At 44.2% G+C, this 23139-nt stretch overlaps 2 protein-coding genes across 2 annotated transcripts in view; both read left to right on the top strand.

Annotated features, from left to right (window-relative positions):
* The window catches only part of RABGAP1 (RAB GTPase activating protein 1), a 60594-nt gene that overhangs the window by 20981 nt on the left and 16474 nt on the right, over positions 1–23139 (top strand). The window contains exons 13-14 of the mRNA XM_030961207.1: positions 1353–1503; positions 22480–22593. Coding sequence (XP_030817067.1) covers positions 1353–1503; positions 22480–22593 — 265 coding nt within the window. The remainder of the gene's footprint in view (positions 1–1352; positions 1504–22479; positions 22594–23139) is intronic.
* Positions 7846–18712, top strand: GPR21 (G protein-coupled receptor 21). Its single transcript, XM_030961208.1, has 2 exons — positions 7846–7932; positions 8299–18712. The coding sequence occupies exon 2, from the start codon at positions 8667–8669 to the stop codon at positions 9711–9713; it is 1047 nt and encodes a 348-aa protein (XP_030817068.1). The 5' UTR covers positions 7846–7932; positions 8299–8666; the 3' UTR covers positions 9714–18712.

Here is a 23139-nt window from a genome sequence, read left to right as displayed (position 1 = left end):
GAGGATTGCAAACCATAAAAATCAGACTTCAGGTGGTTTCATGCTAGTTTTTTAGAATTGTGTAATTAGATTTATATAGTAATTAAATATTTGGTATTTTGTGATACGAAAGAGTATTTGGCTGATGTTTCACAACTGCTGAGTCACACAATTTTCTCATTTCAAACATAGTTGGGAAGAATCCAGTAGTGTGTAGCCTTTAGTCTACAGCCTTCATGACTGTATTGATTGGAACTACTATTGTACTTCCTCTGATGTGAGATTGAGGCAAAGCAGTTTTATAGGCCTTTACAGAAATACTGAGTGTTTTGTATGTAGGAAGTATTTTATGTAAATATAATTACATATTATAAAAGCATAATAAATACTCTATAAAGATATGTCTATAGTGACATTGATATAAATGTAACTACTTTATAAATATTATTTTTATTTTAGTTGATTTCTTTTAGAGAAAGCACAGTGAAGGAGGACATGATGGTCCTGGGTTCTGCACAATAAATACTGATTTAAATGTCTGCCTTGTTAGTCTCTAGATTATTGTGTCAGAACACTGTAGACTTCTAGACAAAGGCTATAGGGAATCCCAGTCTGTGTGAAATTATTATCCACATATCTGTTAGACTGTCACAAACATTAATAAATGCCACTTTATTAAGAACATAATGCAGTTGATGTGACACGAGTTCATCTTTCTGCCTGGCTTTGTCTGTCAGCTCTCTTGATCATTTTATCCAGAAGTTTTTTTTTTAGTAACTGCTGAAAAATAGTAATTTCTATGATTTAAGACGTGTGTCTTTTGGGGATTTTTATATGTAAGCCACAAATGAGCTGTTCAGCTTAACGTGCTGTAAGTGCATAAATTATATGTAGGTTTAGTTTTTACAGTGTGCAGTGCTGGAATTTATGAGCTGTCAGTGGTCTCGCTGGAAGGAGCTGTTCAGCTGGGGCTGGCTGGTGCAGTGAGGCTGCCCTAATGCAGGGCTGCAGTTAGAGAACCATGAGAGGTGATTCTCAGAGCTCTGACTCCTCTGTCCCTCCTTCCCTGAGAAGGTCATCTCCTGCTAGGAGGCTTCTGCAAACTGCTCATTTTGGGGTAGTTTGAACTTGGAATTTACAGGTGACCTCTGTCCTCTAGCATTTAATGGAGTGTTTTGGCTTGTTGGGTGTTATATATATATAAATTTAATGGGAGTCAAGAAAATAGTTTGGGAAGTAGTTCTCCAAATTGTATTTATTTTACACAACTTGAATTTCACGTAGAGATCTGGAGTGCCTGGCAGGGGCGCTGTGTGTGCTGTTCCAGCCGGGTTTCTGTGCTGGTTGGGGCAGTAACTGAGCCCTCCCTGCAGGCACCTGAACCTGAGCGTGCGGCCCAAGACGCTGTCGGCGCTGGTGCGGAGCGGCGTCCCCGAGGCGCTGCCGGGCGAGGTGTGGCAGCTGCTGGCAGGGTGTCACAACAACGACCACCTGGTGGAGAAGTACAGGATCCTCATCACAAAGGTACTGTGGCTTTTTTCAGCTCTTTTCCCCCCATTTTTGAAAGAGCGGGAACGCAGTGGCTTCAGGCATACTCCTGCCTGAGGGTCCCTGAGTGTACCTGGATCTATCAACGAGTGACTGTGATTCAATCTTCCAACAAAAACCCTACAGAGCTGCTGGTGGCATTACACTGCTTTCCTTTTATAGTCCTGTTTCACTCAGCTGAGCTCTGAGTTTGTAAAAAATAAATATCCTATTTATTGCTTTCATAATGGACAGATTAATTTTCTTTGCCTGTTTGGCTTTTCTGAATGGAAGCTGAGTTTTGTTGTGTTGTCTCAGTGTTTATGCTAAAAATCCAACACTAGTAGAAATTGCAGCCTTTTTTGGTAGAAAGAAAACAGAACAATGTGGATGTTTTTGCATTGGACAGCAGTTTTGTGATTTCTCATCTTGAATGCTGACCCCAGTAAGGTAGGAAAAGGATATAAGAATTGTATGTACAGACATCATTCAGTGGTTCTCAAAGTTCAAGTAACAAATGGGTCACAAAATGAAATGTCACCTTCTTATCCAGAAAACTGATGTGTTAATTTGGATTTGACCATTATCTGTATAGCTACATTGGATTTTATTGCTTTCATCAAACATGCAAGTCTAGAAGGACTGTATTAGAAATTATTAATGATACAGCTTTAGTACAAATATTACAGAAATTAATTATTCACCAGTTAAAAAGCAACACAAGTGAATCAGCCTTTGTATCTCTATATTTTGATGGCACGGATTCACAAGGAGCAATTAAAGACCTTAGTCCGAGGGCAGCAGGGCTTCTGAAATTAAACTCAGTTTCTGCTGGAGTCATGCAGGAAGGATCCTACATAATGTGAATGAATCATGTTAAATCAGCTAAAAGTGTTCTGTATATGAAAATAAGTATTTTCATATAATTGATGAATATAGAAAAAACTTGATCCAAATTCCTTAATGCTGGTTTATGCATTGTAGAGCTGTAACATGGATTTTATGGTGAATAAATCATATAAGTAATGTGGAGGTTGAGTGCTCTGGCAAGGAGTGATCACAGCTATCCTGTTGTGTTATTTTAATTGCCTGGTGAGTAGTTGTCAGCCTCACTTGTTTCTCTGTTTCAGTGTTTTGGTATCAGAATGCAAAAGATGATGTCTTTGTGGCACAGTTGGTGACACGTTCTGCTACTATCTTTGTCAGCTGGAAGGGGATAGTGTAACATTTCATTTTTAAACCTGTGAAACCTTTCCACTTCTTGTCATTTGGCTGAGACAAAGAAAGTAACCTGCATCTCTTGTTTGAAGCATCTCTGGAGTGCAAGTGTAAGGGAGAGTGGGCTGGCCCTGCCCTGTGTTCTTCTGAAAAGCACTGGCTATGCCTGCAGTGCTCGTTCAGCACAGAAACTAATTAAGGAATTAGAGAGAATGGGTCCTGGGTGACTGTTTTCAGGCCCTGCTGTAGTCTCATGAGGTCTGTGGTATATCAGCAGCACACCAGCTCCAGCGAATGAAAATTATGTTGACCTCCCTAATCTGGAGGTGCCATATTAGCCCAGTGCCATCCATGGCTGTTTGTTTTGTTGTGACTTAAATACGGAAACAGGCTGGGACTGTTCCTGTAGGAGGGACAGAGGTTGGTGTTTGAGCACAGAAATGTGTGCTTGGTTCACAGGGGAATTGGGATTTCTTCAGTCTGCAGGCAGTGGAAGAAGTGCAAGGTTTTAAACAGGGTTATCTTTCAGTGCCTGTGTGGAGGTACTGAAGAGGAGAACAGGCAAAAAATGCAAGGATTGTTTGGGAGGCTGAGGAGAACATGAATTCTGGGCCCAGCAATACAATGTTTGCAGACCCTTTGGACATAGTCTATGCCAAGAGTATAATAAAGCTGGGCTGCACTTCAGCCTTACTTTTTTTTCCATGCTTTTCTTAGGCATGAAATGTGATAATTTTGGAGTTCCAATGTGACTAATTCTTACTGCTCTTAAAATAGCAGCTCCGTTACAGTCAGTATGCAGCAATGTATAGGAGTAAATGTTCCTGGGAAAAAAATTGCTAATTATATGAAGACAAGGGTCCATTATATTACATTGCTTTCCCATCTTTGTAATGCTTTGCCATGTTTTGCATGTCACTAATGCCAATTCTTCTCTGGCAAGCCTGCAGTTATTTGCATTACCATGCCTTGAAGGGAGTTTATGTGAGAATAACTGCTGTGGTGTAATGCAGGAGCACAAGGAGTCCATGTAAAACCTGTGCCCTGGAATGTGAGCCGGAGATGCAGGAAACCCGTGCTCATAATGCAGTGCCCCTTCTCTCTTCATGTTGCCCTCTATTCCTGTAGCTGCATTTGATTTCTGCCAGGCTTTTCCTGACCCCATGCAGCAGCACAGTCCCAAATTAATAAGGATCTGTGTTGACAGCTGCTTCATATCCTTCTGGCCTGTTTCAGGGATTTTCTCCCCTTGTGCACAGGATGTCGGATGCAGCACCCCAGTATTTCTTCTGGTGGTTGCTTTCCTGGGAAGGCTCAGGTAATCTCTGATTTTTTTCTTTCCCTTGCAAATTAATTGCTGAGAGAACAGTTTTTTGTTCACTGTTGAGTAGTGGCTACTGAAGGATTGAAAAGGAAATGTCTCCTGTTGTGTTCTACCATTCAGGAGAGCTGCGGCTAGCTCTCTTCTTGAATATGACTTAAAAATAGCATTGAAATTGTGTTTCAAGGTGTGCTCTTTGTGTTCCAATCATCATGACAGCATATATTAATTATTTGCTCTGGTTTTCTTTGCCACACACTGGCTGGGGTTTGTTCTCTGCGCTTTTGTTATTGCAGGAAGGTTGAAGTTTCACCATCATGGCGCTTCCACAAATTACTTTTGAGAATTTGCACACCATCTGTGTGCAATAATAAAGCTTTTAGCAGCTCCAGATTGCCATGCTGGTGGTGGGGAGTGTGGATGAAAGCCAGCCCAGTGAATTAAGGTCATGTCCCCACTGGGGACAGAAAGCAAGCTCTAGGTGAAACAATCTAGACAATCCCTGGAAGAGGCATCTGGTCCTGGTAGCACTTTGGCAATCACAGTTAGGGCTGTTAATCTTCAGGCTTCCAGCCACTGAAAGGTAGCAGAAGACACATAGGGACTCACTCCAGGTGTTAACAGACACCTGCAGGAGCAATATTGCATGTTCTGGACAGGCATAGGTGGATGGAAAATGTTACTGAGTAGAAAACACGTAAAGCAAGCCACAGGCTAAAAAAGATAAATAAGCATGATACAAAGTGAAGGAGACAACAGCCACAACAGACAAATTTTAGAAAGGATTAATACAACTACTAAATCTGTCAGTGGAGAAGTTCTTCATAATATCAACATTAAAAACTTGACATTTACAATATTGAGGAGAAAATAAAAAGCTTTTGGATATAGGTCTGTGTGGGAGGAAGTAATGTTGAAAGGAAAAAGCCATGATCTGTTGTACCAGATAAATATACTATATTAAGAAAATTACAACGTGAGAGGGACATCTTGTGGCACAAATAAAATAAAAAGTAATAGTCCAGTGTCAGGAGGAGTGTCCTGGAATGTTACTCCGGGGTCACCATTTCTGGGAAAAATCCCAGGTTTGGTAGGAGATTAATTTGTTCCAGTCTTTCTTACAGCAGGACTCCTACTACCCACTTTCTCATCTTCCCACCTTTTTGTCTCCATGAGACGAGGATTATAGAACACAGACATTCTACCAAATATACTTGTCTGTCTTGCTGCAAACGATGCTGGTTTTTAATGAAGAAATAGATTAAAATGTCACTACCGTTGTTTGACTGAATGTGTTGTCATCAGCAGCATAAAATGTGACAGAACCTTAGCTGTGGGTGGCTAACACTTATTTTCTACTTGTATCACAATCATATTTCCATATGTTCCTATAAATTAAAAAGAATGCATTGAATTTTCAGGAGGACAGAGGGCCATGACTATGTACAATGAACTGAAATGGAACCTACCATGCATCTGTGCATCACACTGTACGATGACGTAGCCTTGTCACTGTGCCTGAACCTTGAGATTCCTCGTTTGATTAGTTTTGATCACATGGTGATAAAAGTTTAATTATCTTTTACAAGCAGCAGTTTTCCCAGGAGTTGTCATTACAACTTTGAATAATTTCTGGAGTACTTTTCATTGCTGTAGACGACGTGGTGCTGTGTGGTGTAGAGTGGGAGAAGTCTGTACACCACAACGGTATTTTTGGTCTCACGGAGCTCAGCCACCTCAGCCACGCATTTGGGTGTCTTTAGGAGAGGTTCTGGTGCTGGGCTGGTGGTGCACCCAACCAGAGAGCTGGGGAGCAGGCCCTGTACCCCTTTACCTTCCAGCTGCAGTTTGCTTCAACTGCTGGGCTGGGTGCAGGGGCAGGAGGAGGTGGAGCTGTTGCTGGTTTGGGTGTTTTAAGCAAGCAGGAGTGAGCTGGCAAGAGCACTGAGTGGAGTCATTACTCTCAGCTTCGGAGAAACAATAGAATGTCAGTTAAAGGAAAAAACAGACCTGGCTCTTTTACAGAAATACCTCGGCTCTAAGGGCATTGAGCTTTTCATAAAAACCTGAACACTGGGGAGTTTTTGATTTCATGGTGCATTTTCTGTTTAGAAATTTCATCAAATAGATGTGGTTTTGGTTGGGCTCAGTATTTCCATTGCTACCTTGTTTTTATGTATCTGACATAGGAAGTTCAGTGTATCAATGTGCATTTTCTTGGGGCTGTTTAGAAAGTGTCTATTCGTGCCCAAGGATCCAGAAATACTATTTGAATCAATCGGTATGTAAATCATTCTCTGCTTTGGAAAGATAGGAGATCATTTCTCCAGCAGTAATTCAATCATAGCTTGTTTTTTGTAAATCCACAATACCCTGGCCTAAATTTATTTCAAAGTTTATGTTTCCTAGCTACAGTTCTAGTACTTCAGTTGCCATGAGTAGAAACACCGTAAATTAAAAAAAAAGGTGGACAATAGTAAAGAGATCTTTTTTGGTTAAAGATAGGGCAGAACCCCCAAGTTTTTGTTTTCAGGCATTTGTATGAGACTAACTAAAAATCTGCCAAGTCATGCTGTTGCCCAGCACAGATTTTTGGCCAACACAAGTGTATCATAAAATGCTTTTTGTACTTACTGGTCAGCTGAAAACCTGAGAGTTGTGGCTCAATTGCTTTGACATCTATTCCTTTGGCCACAATTAATTTCCCATTAGGTATTCTGCAAAATGACCAATGTTTAGCTTAGGTTAACCAAACCCTTGGGTTTGTTGGTATTGGTTGTCAGAGTATGGACTTAAGCTTGTAAGGATGCCAATTGCACACTTTGATGTCTGACTAAATGATTTTGATTGTCGAAGAACTTCAGTTTTTTACTGGTTTGATCCATTCAAATACAAATTCCTGTAGCAAGGGCTTGCCCTAAGTGGTGGCAGTGGAGCAGTCTGGTGACACGGTCAGAGAATGAGCTCCCGCATACCTGGGAACGTGTTTTCCAGCCTGTCAGTTGAAGCTCTTGACAGACAATAAACAAGAGCTGTACCTTGTTATGCCTCTCTGCCTTCAAAGAGGTTTTTCTGGTTAAATAGTGAGATGGTATTAACTTAGGGTGTGAATACAGGTTTAAGTGCTGTGCTGTGAATCTCTCTCGTGTTTGCTGGCTGGAATGTCGCTGGGTTTTCTGCTTTGGTGTCCGATGTCAGGGACAGCGGTGCCTTTGCGTTCTGTGTGTGTGTCTGTGTATGGAGGGAGGTGCCTGCCTACTTGGAGCAGCATCTGGATTAATGGTGGGACATCGTTCTCAGCTTTGCCCTTGCTTTCAGGTGTCTCCTGCGAGGAGCACACAGTACACCTAGGAAAGGCACGTTTATTCCAGAATAGGTATTTCGCCAAAAGGGCTGGGATAGAAAAGCCTCTAAGTGACGACGAAGCGCGTGAATTCAGGGCGGTGATGGACGGCTGGCGCTCGCCGTGCAGGGTGCGGGAGGAGGAGCGGGCTGCGCTGGGTGTGTGTCCCTGCGGCACCGGCGGCGCGGGGACGGCAGGGCCGGGACCCGCGTGCGCTGCCGGCCCGGCGGGGTCGCGCCGGGTGAGGCTCCCTCCGCCACCGGCCGCGCGTGGGTCCGCCCCGCCGAGCGCCCCCGGAGCGCCAGCCCGCCTTCCCGGGGCTGCGGCCGGCGCTGCCCGGCTCCCTGCGCGCTGGGGCGGGCGGATGGGGGCCGGGGCTGCGTCCCCGCTCCCCGCCGGGTCCCCGCCGCGCCGCGCCCTCCCCCGCGCTCCCGCCGCCTCCCTCCCCTTCCTCCCGCCTCCCCGCCCCCGGCTCCGCATCGCCGCGGCCGGAGCGCACGCCGCCCGCCCGAGGATGCTCCGCGCTTTTGTTCCCCCGCCGCAGGTAGGGCCGGGGCGGCGGGGCCGGGCTGGCCCCGGGCCGGGCGGGGGGGTGTCGGGGCGGCGGCGGGGCCGGGGCGGCGGCGGCGGGGCCGGGAGAGGCGGCGAACAAAAGCGCCGTGCAAAATGGAGCCAGCGGAGAAGGGCTGGACCCCCGCCCTCCCCGCCGCGCATCCCCCCGCCCGGCTGCCGGGGCTCCGGGGAGGCGGCATCGCCTCCGCTGCCGCCGGCGGGGCGTGGGGAGGGAGCGGGGCTGGAGCCGGGGCCGACGGGGAGCGCTGAGCAGGGCGTGGGGAAGGAGGGGAGCGGCGGAGGTGGCAGTGCGGGGGAGAGGCGGTTCTGTAAAACACTTTCCCCTTCTCTCTGTCAGCCTTTGGGAGGACTCGCGTCCTGACTCGGTGGAGGTTCCTCTCCCTCTTCCCCCAGCCCCTCATCCCTCCTCGGCGCGGCAGCCCACCCAGGAGGGCATCGGTATCAGCCCTCTCCGCTGCGCCGGGGAAGTTGCTGACATGCCTGCCGCTGGGTCCCGGTGCAGCGGCAGCGGCGGGGAGCCGGATTTAAAGGGGAATTGTGCTGCAGACAATGCACAGCAGCAGCATCTGGAGCAGCCCTGGGGACCGGAGCTCCGGTTTTGACATTGCTGCACACACAGCACCAGCCGCAATGACAGCAGCTGCCTGGAGTGGCTGCAGGCAGCAGGCAGGAGCATGAAGTAGAGAGATCACTGCAGTGCTCAAGATGAACTCCTCTTTGGTTGGCAACCAGAGTGGCCGACCCTTCTGCCTCCTGGCCATTAGCTATTTGGAGACCATCAATTTTTGCCTCCTGGAAGTGGTTATTATTGTGTTCCTCATGGTGCTGATTATTTCGGGCAACATTATTGTGATATTTGTCTTTCACTGTGCACCTCTGCTGAACCACCACACCACCAGCTACTTCATCCAGACTATGGCGTATGCTGACCTCCTGGTGGGCGTGAGCTGTCTGGTGCCTTCTTTGTCTCTGCTGCACTATCCTATTGTTTTAAGTGAGTCCTTGGTTTGCCAAATCTTTGGTTATGTGGTATCAGTGCTGAAGAGCGTCTCCATGGCCTCCCTGGCCTGCATCAGCATCGACAGATACATCGCCATCACGAAGCCCCTGACCTACAACACTCTGGTTACCCCATGGAGGCTGCGGATCTGCATCTTGACCATTTGGCTCTACTCCTGCCTGGTCTTCTTGCCCTCCTTTCACTGGGGAAAGCCTGGATATCACGGGGATGTGTTCCAGTGGTGCGCCAACTCCTGGAACACCGACCCCTATTTCACCCTCTTCATTGTGGTGATGCTCTATGCCCCGGCCGCTTTCATCGTCTGCTTCACCTACTTCAACATCTTCCGCATCTGCCAGCAGCACACCAAGGAGATCAACGAGCGGCGCGTGCGCTTCAGCTCGCAGGACGGGGAGGCTGGCGAGGCCCAGCCCTGCCCGGACAAGCGCTATGCCATGGTCCTCTTCCGCATCACCAGTGTCTTCTACATCCTCTGGTTGCCCTACATCATCTATTTCCTGCTGGAGAGCTCCAACGTCTACAGTAACCGCGTCGCGTCCTTCTTGACCACTTGGCTTGCCATTAGCAACAGTTTCTGCAACTGTGTCATTTACAGTCTCTCCAACAGTGTCTTTCAGAAGGGGCTGAAGCGTCTCTCGGGGGCCATCTGTGCCTCCTGTGCTAGACAGAGGGTAGCTAAGGACTCCTCTACCTCTAGGAGCAAAAGATCTTCCAATGGATGTCATGTCTAGGACGCCCATCAGCTGGACTGGGAAGTGCAGGGACAATTGCATAGATTGCAAAATAACTTAGATCCGATTTTAAGATACCCAGATTTGCAAAAAGGTTTCTGAGAAATGCTGCTGACATAGAAGGATCCGGAGCACATAGCGTTGTGGTTTCGCTTTAAAAAATGATTGCTGTGGAGGAGGCTGTGGAGTTTCACCTCCACATTCATTTTAAAGAATAAAGCTGTATCTTGACACTTACCTCTCCAGCTGGTGTGACTGAATGGAGTGGGTGTCTGAGAGCTTCGGCAAAATGTAGTCTTTCTTACAGCTTTACTGGGTTCTTTGGAGATTCGTGCTTCACATGTAAATGATAGATCTGAAGTGGAAATGTCACAGTCTATGGTATATTACAGGGATTTTTTTAATATATGCCAAAGTATATTGACACAATGTTCCAGCGTCAGAACAGAAGGGGCCAAACAATTTGTTTTTCAGTGCTACCTAGACAGGACTTGTAGAACAGGAGTGAACAATGTGAACATTTCAGTGTGAACTCTGTTAATGAGCCGTGGGTGCAGCGATGTGGTCTGGGCAGTCTCACTCCTAGGGCTGATCTGGCTCCCGTGCCCCGTTTCCCTGGTAGGATGCATGTTTGGATCTGAGTGCGGCATCTGCGTTTTCCTGTTTGTTGTGAAGTAAGAAGAAAAACTTGGATCAGACCAAATTTAGCAGTTAAATAAAATGTGTTTTGATAAGCTAAGAGAAAATACGTGTTGCTTTATGATACCAGAATTGTGGCAGCCACTCAAGGATGATGCCAACATGTGAAAATTGTTCTCAAACCAGTGGAGAAATGCCACGGGTTTGTATGTGGAAATTTTCTCAAGAACAACTTTAAAAATAACATGTCCCCTTTTTTTTTTTTTTAATCTAAATTCTTCTGATATTTTACATACTGGAACTTAAGGGGAAAGGAAAGAAAACAATTGTCTTCTAAACAGCTAAGGGAACTATGTTGTAAATTTAACTGTAGTATTTGAGTTATTCATAAGTGCACAGAGCTAAATCAGAGACATTTTTCTTTAGCCTTCATGGGATTAAAGATGGTTCAAATATAGCAGGAGCTAAATCCTGCTGGCAAAAGCATATCTAACTGGTCAGACAAAGGCAATATCTGAGGAACCAAATCTCATTGACCACAGCTTGTTCAAGCTAGCCTAGATTAAATGTTTTGAGTACTGTCATGCTGTTAAGAAGGCAGAACGGCCCTCAAATTGTTGAGTTTTTCCTAAAGAATATCCTTGTCTTTTTACTATGCCATTTTGGAAATGAAAGTGAAGCAAGTATTCCTGTAGTGGTGGATTGCAGTGTCCCTGGTGCAGGGCTGTCCCTCTGTCTCTCCTGCTCTGAGAGGAGGTTGTGCCCCCAACCATCTGCCCTCTGTGCCTCTCCTTGTGCTTCCCGTCACTGCCTTGGGCTGCTGAGTGGGGAATTCCCTGAGCTCCTCTGGTACAGCTGGTGTGCTCTTAGTCACAGTGGGAATGAAAAAAAGGGAAAATAATGTGATATTTTTAGAATTGGGGTAATTCTCTTGGCCAAAAGGAAGGCTTTGTTTTTGTTAAATCGTTTCAAGTCTGTGTTGTTCTAGATCAAGATCGTATTTTTAATACTCTGCCCTGTCCCTCCTGCAAACTCCCCCCTCCTCTCTGGTGTGCTGTGAGCCCTGGCCTCTCCTCTCTCTGCCTTGCCCTGGGGGATAGCAGCTTGTCTCTGCCCCATCACATGCCACGATTGCTACAGCCCGGCCCTGCTGCCCATCCACATTTGCTCCAGTACAGTCTCGTGGGGCTGCCAGTGAGGAAATGGGGAAGGAGAGAGAGAGCAGCAGGATGAAGCATTCCTGGCATGGCATGTATTTGTCAGCACTCAGTGCTGGTACACTTGAGTTCCTCTCCTGGATGTGTGTGTACCTGTTCAGGGGGGAATGGGGCAGAGCCCCCTGCTACTGCTGCCTCCTTCTGTTGGAGGGCCCTGGGGCAAAGCACTTAAGTGGCATCTTGATCAGCTTCCAGCTATTTCATCCATAGTCAGTCCAAAGCTCTCAAGATAAACATCCTCTTCAGTTCATCTGAAATTTTAAGAGCACAGGTTGTCTAAACCCTGCTGCCTTCACGCCACCATTTCTTGCAGTCTGTAGTGAGGAGCAGAGGGGCTGTGCTGGCTCCTGGCAGACGCACCTGGGGCTTTGCTGGGCAGAGCCCTGCAGTGGGAATTTGGGTTAGACACAGACAGCCATGGTGGGGAGCACAGACCTGCAGTGGGGAAAGAAGTGGGATAATAAGCTCCTGCACCTCCTGGCTGATTGTCTCGAGTGCTCTGTGGGTGTGATGGCAAAGGTGGGCTTTGGGGAGCAACTCAAGGGCTTTAGTCACTAATATCAAAGTGTGTGTGTGGTATTTTTGGAACAGCCTCTCAGGTAAACTCCCCGTAGCCTTTCTCTGACTCTTCACCTTATCTAACATTTCCAAGTCTTTGAAATGATGCAGTGTATCACTGAAATAGCATTTGATTGAGCTTAATAGAAGAGAAGAATCTGCTGGGGCCTAAAACCCTCGAAATGGCAGTTTTGGGTTTAAGGGGAAGCTGCAAAGCAAAGATTGTTGCTTTTAGAGTTTTTAATGGCTAAATAGAGGGTTTAAATAGGAGCATTGTGTGCTAGTTTTTGAAAAGTTTGAAAGTTTTTGAAAGCGGTGAGGGGTCTAAATCATGGCATAGAGATTTAACTGGAGCTGAAGCAGTTGCTCCTTCAGCCCTGAGCCTGGAATTGCACTTGGAGCACGGTGGCTGATCCAGATGCAGATGCATTCTTGCAGCTGTTGCTGCTTTGCAGCAAAGGTTCAGTTCTAACATTCCTGACAGCCAGGCTGTTTTCAGTTGCCTTACTCATCTCCAAGTCTTCCTCAGCTCAGACATTTCCTCTAAGAGGTGAAAATCAGAATCTGGAAGTCTCCAAGAGATAAGGATGAAGAGGAGTTGCAGCCAATTGATGCATTCAAGTTTCATCTACTGTACAGACACTTTTAGTGTTGCCTCATTAGCTTGGTTTTAGTGTCAAATATTTCTCTTTTTGTCTCTGTTAATTTATTGATATTTTAAAAATTTAAATTACCTTTTTTGCCTCTTAATTTAACATTGATGTAGTATGTGTAGTATGTGTTTAGGTGTTTTAAATATTTATAGCATTTGGGTCTGTTGTCTTCAGTGAAATTGCAGGGGATGAATTCTGTTCACTGTGCCAATGGTGGGAAAAATAATTTTGACAAACATGACTTTGTTTCTCAGCAGAGCATTGAACACCTTTTGTCATGCACCCAACATAGGCACAGGGGTCCTTGCTAGGAATGGTCAGGCAGCAAATTTTCCAGCTGTATCATTTTCATCCTCCACATCTGAAATGAATCCACCTCTGGCTCTGTTTGTGTCTGGGTGCTTTGGAAATCAGTGGTGAGAGCATTGCACAGATGAATGCCACACTGAGGAGAGGACAGAAATCAAATTGCATCTTCATAAAAATGGGGCTGTGATGTGATTAAATGAACTAATTTTGAACTTCCATCTCAGACTATAAATTTATTTTTTATTAGAGTTATCTGCCTCACTTTCAAATTAAGCTGCTGGAAGGTTCAATTTGCAAGATGCAATTCAGTGGCTTTTTTTAGTGCCATGGGAAGGATTTCTATACTCACAGCTTCTCAGAAGATGGTAATTTGCTTCATGTAGAAGTCCTTTTTTATTTTTTTTTAAGATTACTGGAAGTTTAGGTTGTGATTATGTTGTCATTTTCCAAATATACTGGGAAAATAGCTGTGAAATATTATTTTTTTATTATCTCAATCAAGGGATAGTATTTTTAAACTCAGCAGAAATCTTCTGTGTCAAACAAAAGTTTTGCTATTATCTACTGTTAATTTTTTTATTAAATGTTACCAGTTTCTACAGTCTTTATTTGTTTTTGGGGAGTTTGTTTTTAGGCTTTTTATCACTCAGAAATACGTTTCTACTACTTGGAATTCTGACATGGCTCAGTGTCAGAGTGCCAAGGGGCAGTTTTGGATATTTGTCACCAGTCTTTGACAGGAAGAAGGGTACAAAGTACTGAGGCACAGAGAATTGCAGGAGACAGAGAATTCCCAATGGCATTGTTCCCTCCCTCTCATATAAACACTTTATGTGTGAGAACCCTAAATTTCAGTTTGTCTCTTCTGAAAAAAGACACTTCCAAGGCCTGGATGTGATATGAGAGGGAAACATTCATTGTGCAAATTTAACATGGAGATTTTTTGCTATTTATCATGGTGTTCCCAAGTGCTGTGATTATCAAGGCAGTAACTCCATGAGTCAGGAAGTCTGAAATTTCAGTCTGATCTTACTTCACATCAGGGTCTGAAGTTGACAGAACTTCTAAGTGAGGTTGGTGCTTTAAAAAATATTTCTTAGGAACCAGTGTGTGAGCACATGAATCTGCCTTCAGACTGTACAAACAAAAGACCCTTCTAAAAATTTTCCAATTAATCTATTTTAGATGATTTAATAATAGGAGGTGGAGGTTTTGGAAGGCTTTTTTGTTGTTGTTTTAGCACATGTTTGGTTCTGAGTTTTTGAAGCACCTGCTGAAACTTTTGCCTGACTTGGCCCTTATTTTGTTGTTTGGTTTAGAAAAGCTTCTTCTTCCCTTCCATAACTTTGTGGAATACAGCACATCCTTCCCCTGGTGTCATTCAAGATAAAACTCAGATTTTAATCCAAGTTTATCCAAATGTTATCTTTAGTATTCCCTATACAGTGAGTGCTGTTGTGTGTATGGGGCTGTGGTCAGGCCAGAGCTGGGGTGGCTGCAGCTGGTCAGGTTTTACAAATGTCTCCATCAAAGCAAACAGCCCCTCTTGGGGTGGTGGGAGAATGTCCCACCCATTTTCACTGCAGAGAAATGTGTTCTCCTGCCTTCTGAGCTGATGTCTTACTTCCAGTTGGTATTTCCATTATTGTCTGTGCTTTGCAGAGGTACTGCTTCGAAAGAAGTTTCTGCACATAAGCAAAGACATTTAATAAAGTTATGGTTTTGGGAGGGGATAGGTCTTCAGATTTTAAATTTAGCAAGTGTAGGACCAGGTGCTGTTGTGTTCAGAGAAAGAAACTGAAAGTCTGAAAGTTGTGGCTGATGGGAACAAAGAGAGGAAACGTGCTGGAGATGGGTCAGAACAATGGGGTATTTAATGTGAGTCATTTTCTTTACAATGCACACTTTTAAATATGGAGTTCAACCTTCTTGCTTTGGCTTTGCTGCTCCCTGGAGGCAGCTCCTCTGAGCCTGAGGTCCCCCACACCCAGCCCAAAGGATTCCCTGCAGACCTGAGGTGATGATCAGCTCCTCATTTGAGCTCAGGTCATGTCAGTCCCTGTCACTGTTGCCTGTCTGAGGTGTTCCAGGACAGGGAGTTAATCTGATGGGATATACTTTGTTTGGTCAGCTTGTCAGTTTTTTTCCCTGTGACATTGCTTTCTAGACAGGTGAAATGTTTGTTTATGGAGGCAGCTTCCCTGAGCTGATCACAGGATGTGCAGGCTCTGCTCCAGGAGAGCCCAAGAGGCAGCAGGTCCCTGTGGGACAGACCTGTTGGTGGGTTGGTAACCAGCAGCTTTATTGTCTGAGAGGTTGTAGGAAGTGCTGAGTGGATGCACATTGCATTAGATGATGTTTAGAGTAGGGCTTTAGAGAGACACCCATGTTTGGAAGGAGGGGATTGGGGAAGGCTCCCCCTGCCTGGGTGTGAGGCCTGAGCTGCAGCCCAGGGGGCTGGGACAGAGCAGTCCTGACTCTCTGTTCTGACTTCCATTTATGAATTTGTAAGATGAGGACAGCAATTTTGTAATTCAAAGCTTTGGCTTCTTTCTGATGGTCATTACTGGAGATCCTTCCATTAAAAGGTGAAATAAATTCAAGTGGCTCCTCATAAAGATGAACTCAAATCTTGCTGTGCATATGCGAGTCATTTTCAGTGTCACACAGACCACGTGAACCAAGCAATCAAATGCTTAATAAACCAAGTCATTACTTTTATGGTAAATTGAAAAAAGTTCTTCTGGGATTTCAGCTGTAAATGAATCCTTGAAAATCAATAATTAGATTAGTAAAGGATGACGTTTTAATATGCTGGCAGGAATATAGAGGGATTTGTCAGGGGAAGCAAAACCAGACTTTGCACTAAAGTGGCTTAAGTATATTTATAGTGCTAGTGATTCTGTGTGTGTGTGGGATCTTTGGACTATTTTAATATAATGTAAGGCTTTGAGCTTTAGCGAACTCAAGTTGCTTGTTTTATGAAGTTACATTAGTACCACACTGTGAAGTATTTTTAAATATTAGCATTACTGAATATGAGAAGTATTTCATAAAAACATTTTTTAAAACGTTTTCTGTAGATGCTGTCGAATGAATTGATGTTTAGTGTACAAAGAAATAAAACCTGAGGGCTGTAAGGTACCTGTATGTTTCTGATCAACTCGGTTTTTGAGGGGTTAGGTATTTCTTGAGGTTAAATTGTCATTAAAACCTACTAAAAATACTGGTGCAGTTAATCCTTTCAGAGAACAGAAAGCAGCATTACCTCCAGCCACGCTTTTGAACTGTCTGAAAGGATTTGCAATCGTTGTATTGTCTTGACAGACTCATGTCTTTAGAAATGCCGTACAGCACAGTCTTTTGCAAGTTCCTATGCTGATACATTTCTCTCCATATGTAACCTTTGAAATCTAGTTTCTATTGTAATTCTAGCATGTAAACACTAGATTCAATTTTGTATTCCTCTAATGAATGCAACAGGATGGAAACACGTTTGCAATTGCTAATGATGAGCTTTTTTACTGTTCTTAATACTCGTGGGTATGTCTTTTCTTCAGGGATTTCAGAATTGTATTCGTACCTTTTTAAATTGTTTTTTTCACATGCTGTTTACAATTAAACCACGAGCATGGGAGGCTGTGCGTGCATGTGCTTTTAGGTTGCTTTGCTGAATGAAATGCAGTGGAGTGATCTTACTTTAAAGCCTCTCTGTTGTCCAGAGAGGTTGTGGCTGCCCCTGGATCCCTGGCAGTGCCCAAGGCCAGGCTGGACAGGGCTTGGAGCAGCCTGGGAGAGTGGAAGGTGTCCCTGCCATGGCAGGGGTGGCATTGGATGGACTTTAAGGTCCATTCCAACCCAAACCATTCCATGGCTCTGTGATGCTCGTTTTTCCCTGTGTCCCTCCTGTCTCCTTGCACCTTTCACAGTACCTGGTACAGCAGAAGCCACCAGTGGGCTTATTCTGGTGTGTCCTGTGGAGATCTGACATTGTCAGAGGTTGTTTTAAGGAGTTTTGTTTGGGAGACAATCCAGCTCCTTACACAAGCAGTGTTCCAACTGATAGTTTTTTCCTGAATATCAGTGAAAAGGTCAAGAGTAGATGAAATCATAGGTGAGAATGTGTATGTGTGTGTTTGTAAGAACTTTGTGCACCTTTTAATGCTGGAAATCGTTTTGTATTAAAAGATGAGAAAGAGCTGTGAGTGTGGAGGCCCCGGTAGGAAGAGCTGTGGGGAAGGCTGCCCCAAAGCAGATTAGAAAAGCAGACAGGTGAATCAGAGGCAGGCTGACCCTCGAGACTCTGATTCTGATTTAGTTCTGACACAGTGGGGACTGTCTGGGGGGGTTCCTCGATGCTCCTTGGCTCTGCTGGGTCTGCTCTGCCTCAGACAAGGGAAGGGTGTTCTCATGCACGAGGCAGCTGAGGGAGAGTTATGCTGGGGCTCCAGAATTACCTGTTTTGTGCCAACTCAGAGCTGTTGTTGAAGTACAGGGGAGAGGGGTTCTTCTGCCCCATGGTTTTGATAGACATTTCTGTAGCTGATTTTTCAACTAAGACTAATAATAAGAAAAACTACAGTTGAGCCAAAAATGACAAATGTTACTGACTTAAAATAATACTTGGATATTTTTAATTATTAAATGGAATTAGATAAATCGGAAGCATGTAAATATCTGATTCTGAATCTTTGCATTGTTATTTCCGAGAGGTAATTTTGCTAAGAGCTATTAAAACTCCAAGAAATGTATTATTCCCTTTTGAGATGGTGTGTACCCCAGCTGTGTCATACATCTCTTGGCTTGTTTCCTTTTTGCTGTAGATGTACATACATATATATATTTGTGTGCTGTGCAGTTGTACAGTCACTGACCTGCTAAATTGATTGCTTTCCAATGAGTATATCTGTGTGTTTTACATGTGTGTGTATGTATCCCCAAACAAGCAGTTTAACAGGGCAGTGGTTGTACACTCACAGAGTTTAGGGCTTTGTACAATATGTAATTTTAAGAATGTCAATGTGGTTCTTAGCGGATTTTATAAACACTTTTCTGAATCTGTTATCAGCACTTCCCATCCTACCAGAAACTGCACATTTTTCAATGATTGTTCCACTGGTTACATTTTTGTCTGCCATTTGTTCTGGATTGATGTAATCTTGATACTACTAAAATTTCAAGGGCTGTTGACGCATTTCACATAGCCTGGGATTGCCTGTTCTCCAAATATATGGATCATGCATCAACAGTACTAAGTAGCCTTACTGTTTTGCCTAAAAGCCTAGCTAATTTATTTAATATTCTCTCTTTAAAGAGAGGTCTCTGGAAGGGGTGGCATATTTTAGGGTGCTCCTTCTCTTTAAAGGGAAACTCGGAATTAACTAGCAGTACTTGTTGATCAGTGATATTATTGTAGCCAAAGGATGCATGGGTGGTTTAATAGGAAGTTTTTGCTTCAAGTTTCTTGATGAAATGTAGTGTTCTACAGAGCTGTGTGAAGAGTGTAGTTTTTTATTCTGAAATGCACTTGTACACTTTATTTGAAAGGTCTGAATGGATCATAAATACATTTAAGAAATAAATGATAATGTCACATGTTTTCACGGCTTGTCTCAGGTGACTTTTCTGTTCCTGTGCTGCTAAAGGTGTGTTCCTTGGCACTGGGTGGGGCTTTTCCCCTTATCTCCATTGCTCTAAATAGTCTTGGAGGGAGTGCAGGGGCAGGAGAAGCTTCCAGCCTGCTTGGTGTTTGTGCTTTATCCATACATGCTGCAGGGCACCGGAGCCAAACTCCTCGCTTTGATTTTCCTGTGGGAAACTTGAGCCCTAAAAGGAAACGAACAGAGCGAAAGGGCTGGATATCACAAGGGATTCACTTTTATTTTTAGAATTGCACTATATTGCCATATTTGGCCTGAAACTATGCTGTATCAATGCACTATTGTATCCAATTGCAGTGTCTAACCAGTCCAAATTTGTCTAAATTATTCAGGTTTTTTCTACAAATACTTTTGATCTGTGAATGTTCTGGGCGATGCTGACTCCAGGTAACACCTTCTGCAGGCAGCATTCCTTGTGGGAAGTTAACAAGTACATTACTCTGAAACTGTGGTTTGTGTCACTTCCTTGAGGTCTCAGTAACAGGTGTAATTCCTCCTACCAAAACCTTCTCCAGTGGTTTGGACAAAAACAAATGTAGGAAGTGCACTCTGTGTAAAAATGAATGTAAATATTGCTTAATAAAAGTAATTTGGGAATGCCATGAGCCTGCAAGATAGACCTGGTGGCACAGGATCCTGCTAACTGAAAATAGCTTCAAAAGACCATTTAATGTATTTGAATGTACTTAAAATGTACAGATCTGCTCAAAATAACTTATCCTCATCGTGTAATATTACCCCTGCTGCTGCCCATGAAAGCTGCACAGAATTTTGGCTCTCTCTGCGTGTTGGATCTGCTGGAATCTGTCCCTGGCTTGGTGCACTCCAGGGTGGCTTGTCCATGCCTTGCAGCAACACACCACGTGCTGCTCCCACCCTGGCAGAGCAAGGAAAATTCCAGCGGTGGCCTGAGACTCCAGACCCTTCCCACAGTAATCTCTGACCATGTGGCAGAATTCTTGCAGTCACTGGGACCCTCCTAAGGAGTAACTGGAATGTGGAAATGGATGTGGCAAGAGTGAGAGTCAGGCACAGTTTGGGCTGGTGGTGGGTGTGTCAGATAACTCAGCAGTGAGCAAAATTCCACAGTTGGAATCATTCTGGGGTTGGGGCAGGGGGAATTCGAAGTTTGGTCCCCTTGAATTTCTCCGTTTTGGTAGTGGTTCTGAAGCCAGCCTGGGTCCAGGTCAGGGCTGTTTTATACCCCAGGGGATTTTCTCCAGGAGTCTGGTGTGACAGAGCTGATCTTTGGGTGATGAGCTATTCCCAGCAGGCAGCTTCCTCCCTTCTCTGGAGGTTTCTTGTTTCATTTTTTTCATTACAAATCTTGTCCTTTAGCAATTCCTTGCTGCAGCTTCTTCATCCTCTTGGGTTTATGTAGTGGATTAGGAGGAATAAACCGGAGCTGCTGAAAACTGCAAGTAGATCAGTCCCAGGAAGAGGGAACTCCAGCTTTTCCATGTCTTTAATTGTGCTTTAAGCTACAGAAAAAACTTCTAAAGTAACACAGTCTCAGTCTGAATATGTTGATCAAGGCTGTAACTGCATGACACGGTTTGCAGATCCTAGGATGCTCCCTGCAAGATCATGAAAATGCATGGAAAATATCTTTTAAATATATCAGGTTTAAGAGATGGGAACCAATATGCTTTTATATGCAGCCTGACAGAATAAATGGGTTTTTCCCAGCTGGACTGTATCCTGGTTTCCATAATTACTCACGTAGTTTCTGTTTAAATTTTGGAGAGGAAGGTTTCAATGTAAGTCCATTAATATTTTAAAGTGTATAAAAGAGGGGAAGAAGGGCATATTCTGAGTCTGAGCATCTACATTTTCCTGCTTTCCTTCAGAGCAGCAAACTGTTATGAGAATTTTAATCTTTACTACACTTGCCTCAGTTCTCATGGCTGGTTTCCACTCTGTTTTCTTTATTACTTTCTTTTTCTTCCTGTCATTCTTAGCTTTCTATTTTTCAATCCCAGTTTGTGAAGGGTGTGGGTTCAGAAGGGTTTCCTTCAGTTCCCAGTCCCCTGAAAGCATGAGAAATTGCCCATTGAGCCAATTCTCACAGCAAGGTATAAAAATAGGAGTAAAGAAAAGGTTACACAATGCTTGGATTGCAGCAGTTTGTACTAATGGGGAGATTTCAAAGCCATGGTTTGAAAAACATTTTTTAAATCTTATCATTTCCGTTGATTTTTCTCTTCCCAAGCTGTGTTTCAGCTGCAGGAACTCACATTGGATTGCTTGAGGAATTGTGCTGAGGCACAGGAGTCAAGAGCTGAGCAAGTCACGCAAAGCCAGAGAGGCCACTAATTAGTTCTCTTTAGCCATAATGAGTGATTCCTTTGAGAATCCTCTCCTAAGAGTTTCCAACCAGATGCTTTTGTCTCTGCTGTTAAATAAGTGGATTAGAAGGCAAGTGGATTAGAGATGATTTTGCCATTGCAGCAGAACACAGGTGACTCTCAGGAAAGGCACTTGTGTAGGACCACAGATGCTGCTGGCAGTGGCCACAACCTGTGCTCCTGGGAGTACTTCACTGGAATTCAGTCTTGCAAACTTGTAAGAAACTTATCACTAAGTCTGTGTTCACACGTTGAAAGTTTGCAGAATGGTTTCTGAGCTTTGTCTTTCCCTGCTTGCAAACAGCCAGCCATTAGTATAATTGTCTTTGACTTAAAAGGTTTATTTATATAAAATTTATTGAGCATTGGATTTTGCTTGTTTCTAATTTCCTTATAATGAGATAGACCTCTTTACCAGTTAATTATTTTCAAATTGGAATGCTGAACAGTACTTTTGATATAATTTGCAAAACAATCTGCTCTTGATTCTAATAGCAGCATAATGCTTTCTTTCCTAATGAAATGTCTGTGTTAAGCCCCAGAGAGGAGCATTAACCTTGGATTAAAATCAGAAGAGAAATGAAGCACACTGAAAATGAAGCACACTGTGGTAATTTTGTTGTTGTTGTTGTTGTTTGAAAAATAATTTTGTGAAGAAAACTACAAGCTGTATTGAATGTTCCTTACACTGATTACATTGTGTGCTTTTTTACCATCTTTTACTTCTAACCTTTTTCCATTTGTCAAGCAGAAACATGGGGTTTTTTGATAGATTAAACCCCTTTTTTTTTTACTGTTCAGCTTTCCAAATGTCCAAGGCATCTGAAACTGATGGTGTTGGGGTGATGTAGAGAACAAAGTTCCATCTTCCTCATGCTGAAATCCCAGCTCGTACAGGACCTGTCCCTGCATTCCCTCGTGTTTTCCTGTATGACACTCCTCAGGGCTCATACTATCTGTTTTCTCTAATGGAGTTCTGAGGGGATGAGGAGTGGTTCCTCAAGCTGAACCTCAGGGACAGCATTTTGGACAGCTGCTGCTTACTCCTGCAGTTGTGAGATTCCAGGAGTGTGCCTGGGCAGTGCTGGCATGCAGGAATCTCTGAGGGATGGCTGCATCTGCACTGCCCTGGCCTGGAGCACAAATGGGGTGGGTGTGTGTGTGTGAGCTCCTTCTGCCACCTCCCCAGATGTGCTGAGGTACCCAAATCTATCCCAGCTCTGATCTGCAGCTGCCAGCTCTGCTGGGGTACACTGGGTCTTGTTAAATTTAGAACAGTGCACAGAACCCAGTGCTAATCTCCCAAGCCTCAATCCTAGCATATTGTAGTTTATGTTCGTTTGATGTGTGTTAATTTGCATGTTATTTTCTTTTTCTGATAGGAGTCTCCACAAGACAGTGCCATCACCCGAGACATCAATCGAACGTTCCCTGCTCATGATTATTTTAAAGACACTGGGGGAGATGGCCAGGACTCCCTGTACAAAATATGCAAGGTATTCTTTCAGTTCTTCTGGGCTGGTTTTGGTAACTTGTATTCAGCATCACCAGCAGTGTGACTGCTGGCTGAGAAGAAGGGGATGTGTTGGCATTGTCTGTCATGCAGACAGCCTCTGGCACCAGGCTCAGGCTCCTCTCCATGGTAGCTGTTGGGCTGAGTCTGGTTATTCACACAGGAGACCGAAAGCCCTCCCAGATTTCTCTGCACTGAAGTGTTCAGTGCAAAGACTTCACATCATTCCTGACCTGTCAGCCTGGATCAAGCTGGACAAATTATGTAACTGGAGATGACTGTGTACCTCCATAGAGGTTATAAAGCCATAGGCATGCACTGAAGCTGATTATTAAAAGGAGAAAATAAGCAAAAATGGACAGCTCAGTGCATTCAGGTATCTCAGCTGGAATGGTTTAAGCTTCCAGCACTTTCTTTTGAATTCCTAGGCCTTCTCCCTCTTCCTAATGTCCCTGTGGGACCTGTTTAGAGATAAAAGCACTCAGATAAGTGCTTGCAGCAACGTTGGTGCATTACTGGAACCAGCCAC

Source organism: Camarhynchus parvulus, chromosome 17, assembly GCF_901933205.1.
Source record: "Camarhynchus parvulus chromosome 17, STF_HiC, whole genome shotgun sequence".
In the NCBI taxonomy this organism is placed as follows: Eukaryota; Metazoa; Chordata; class Aves; order Passeriformes; family Thraupidae; genus Camarhynchus; species Camarhynchus parvulus.
Note: the sequence above shows the minus strand (reverse complement) of the source record. Positions and strands in the feature narration are given on the sequence as shown.

Coding starts and splice junctions, on each gene's coding strand:
- GPR21 (XM_030961208.1), top strand. CDS start 8,667: ATGAACTCCTCTTTGGTTGGCAACCAGAGTGGCCGACCCTTCTGCCTC.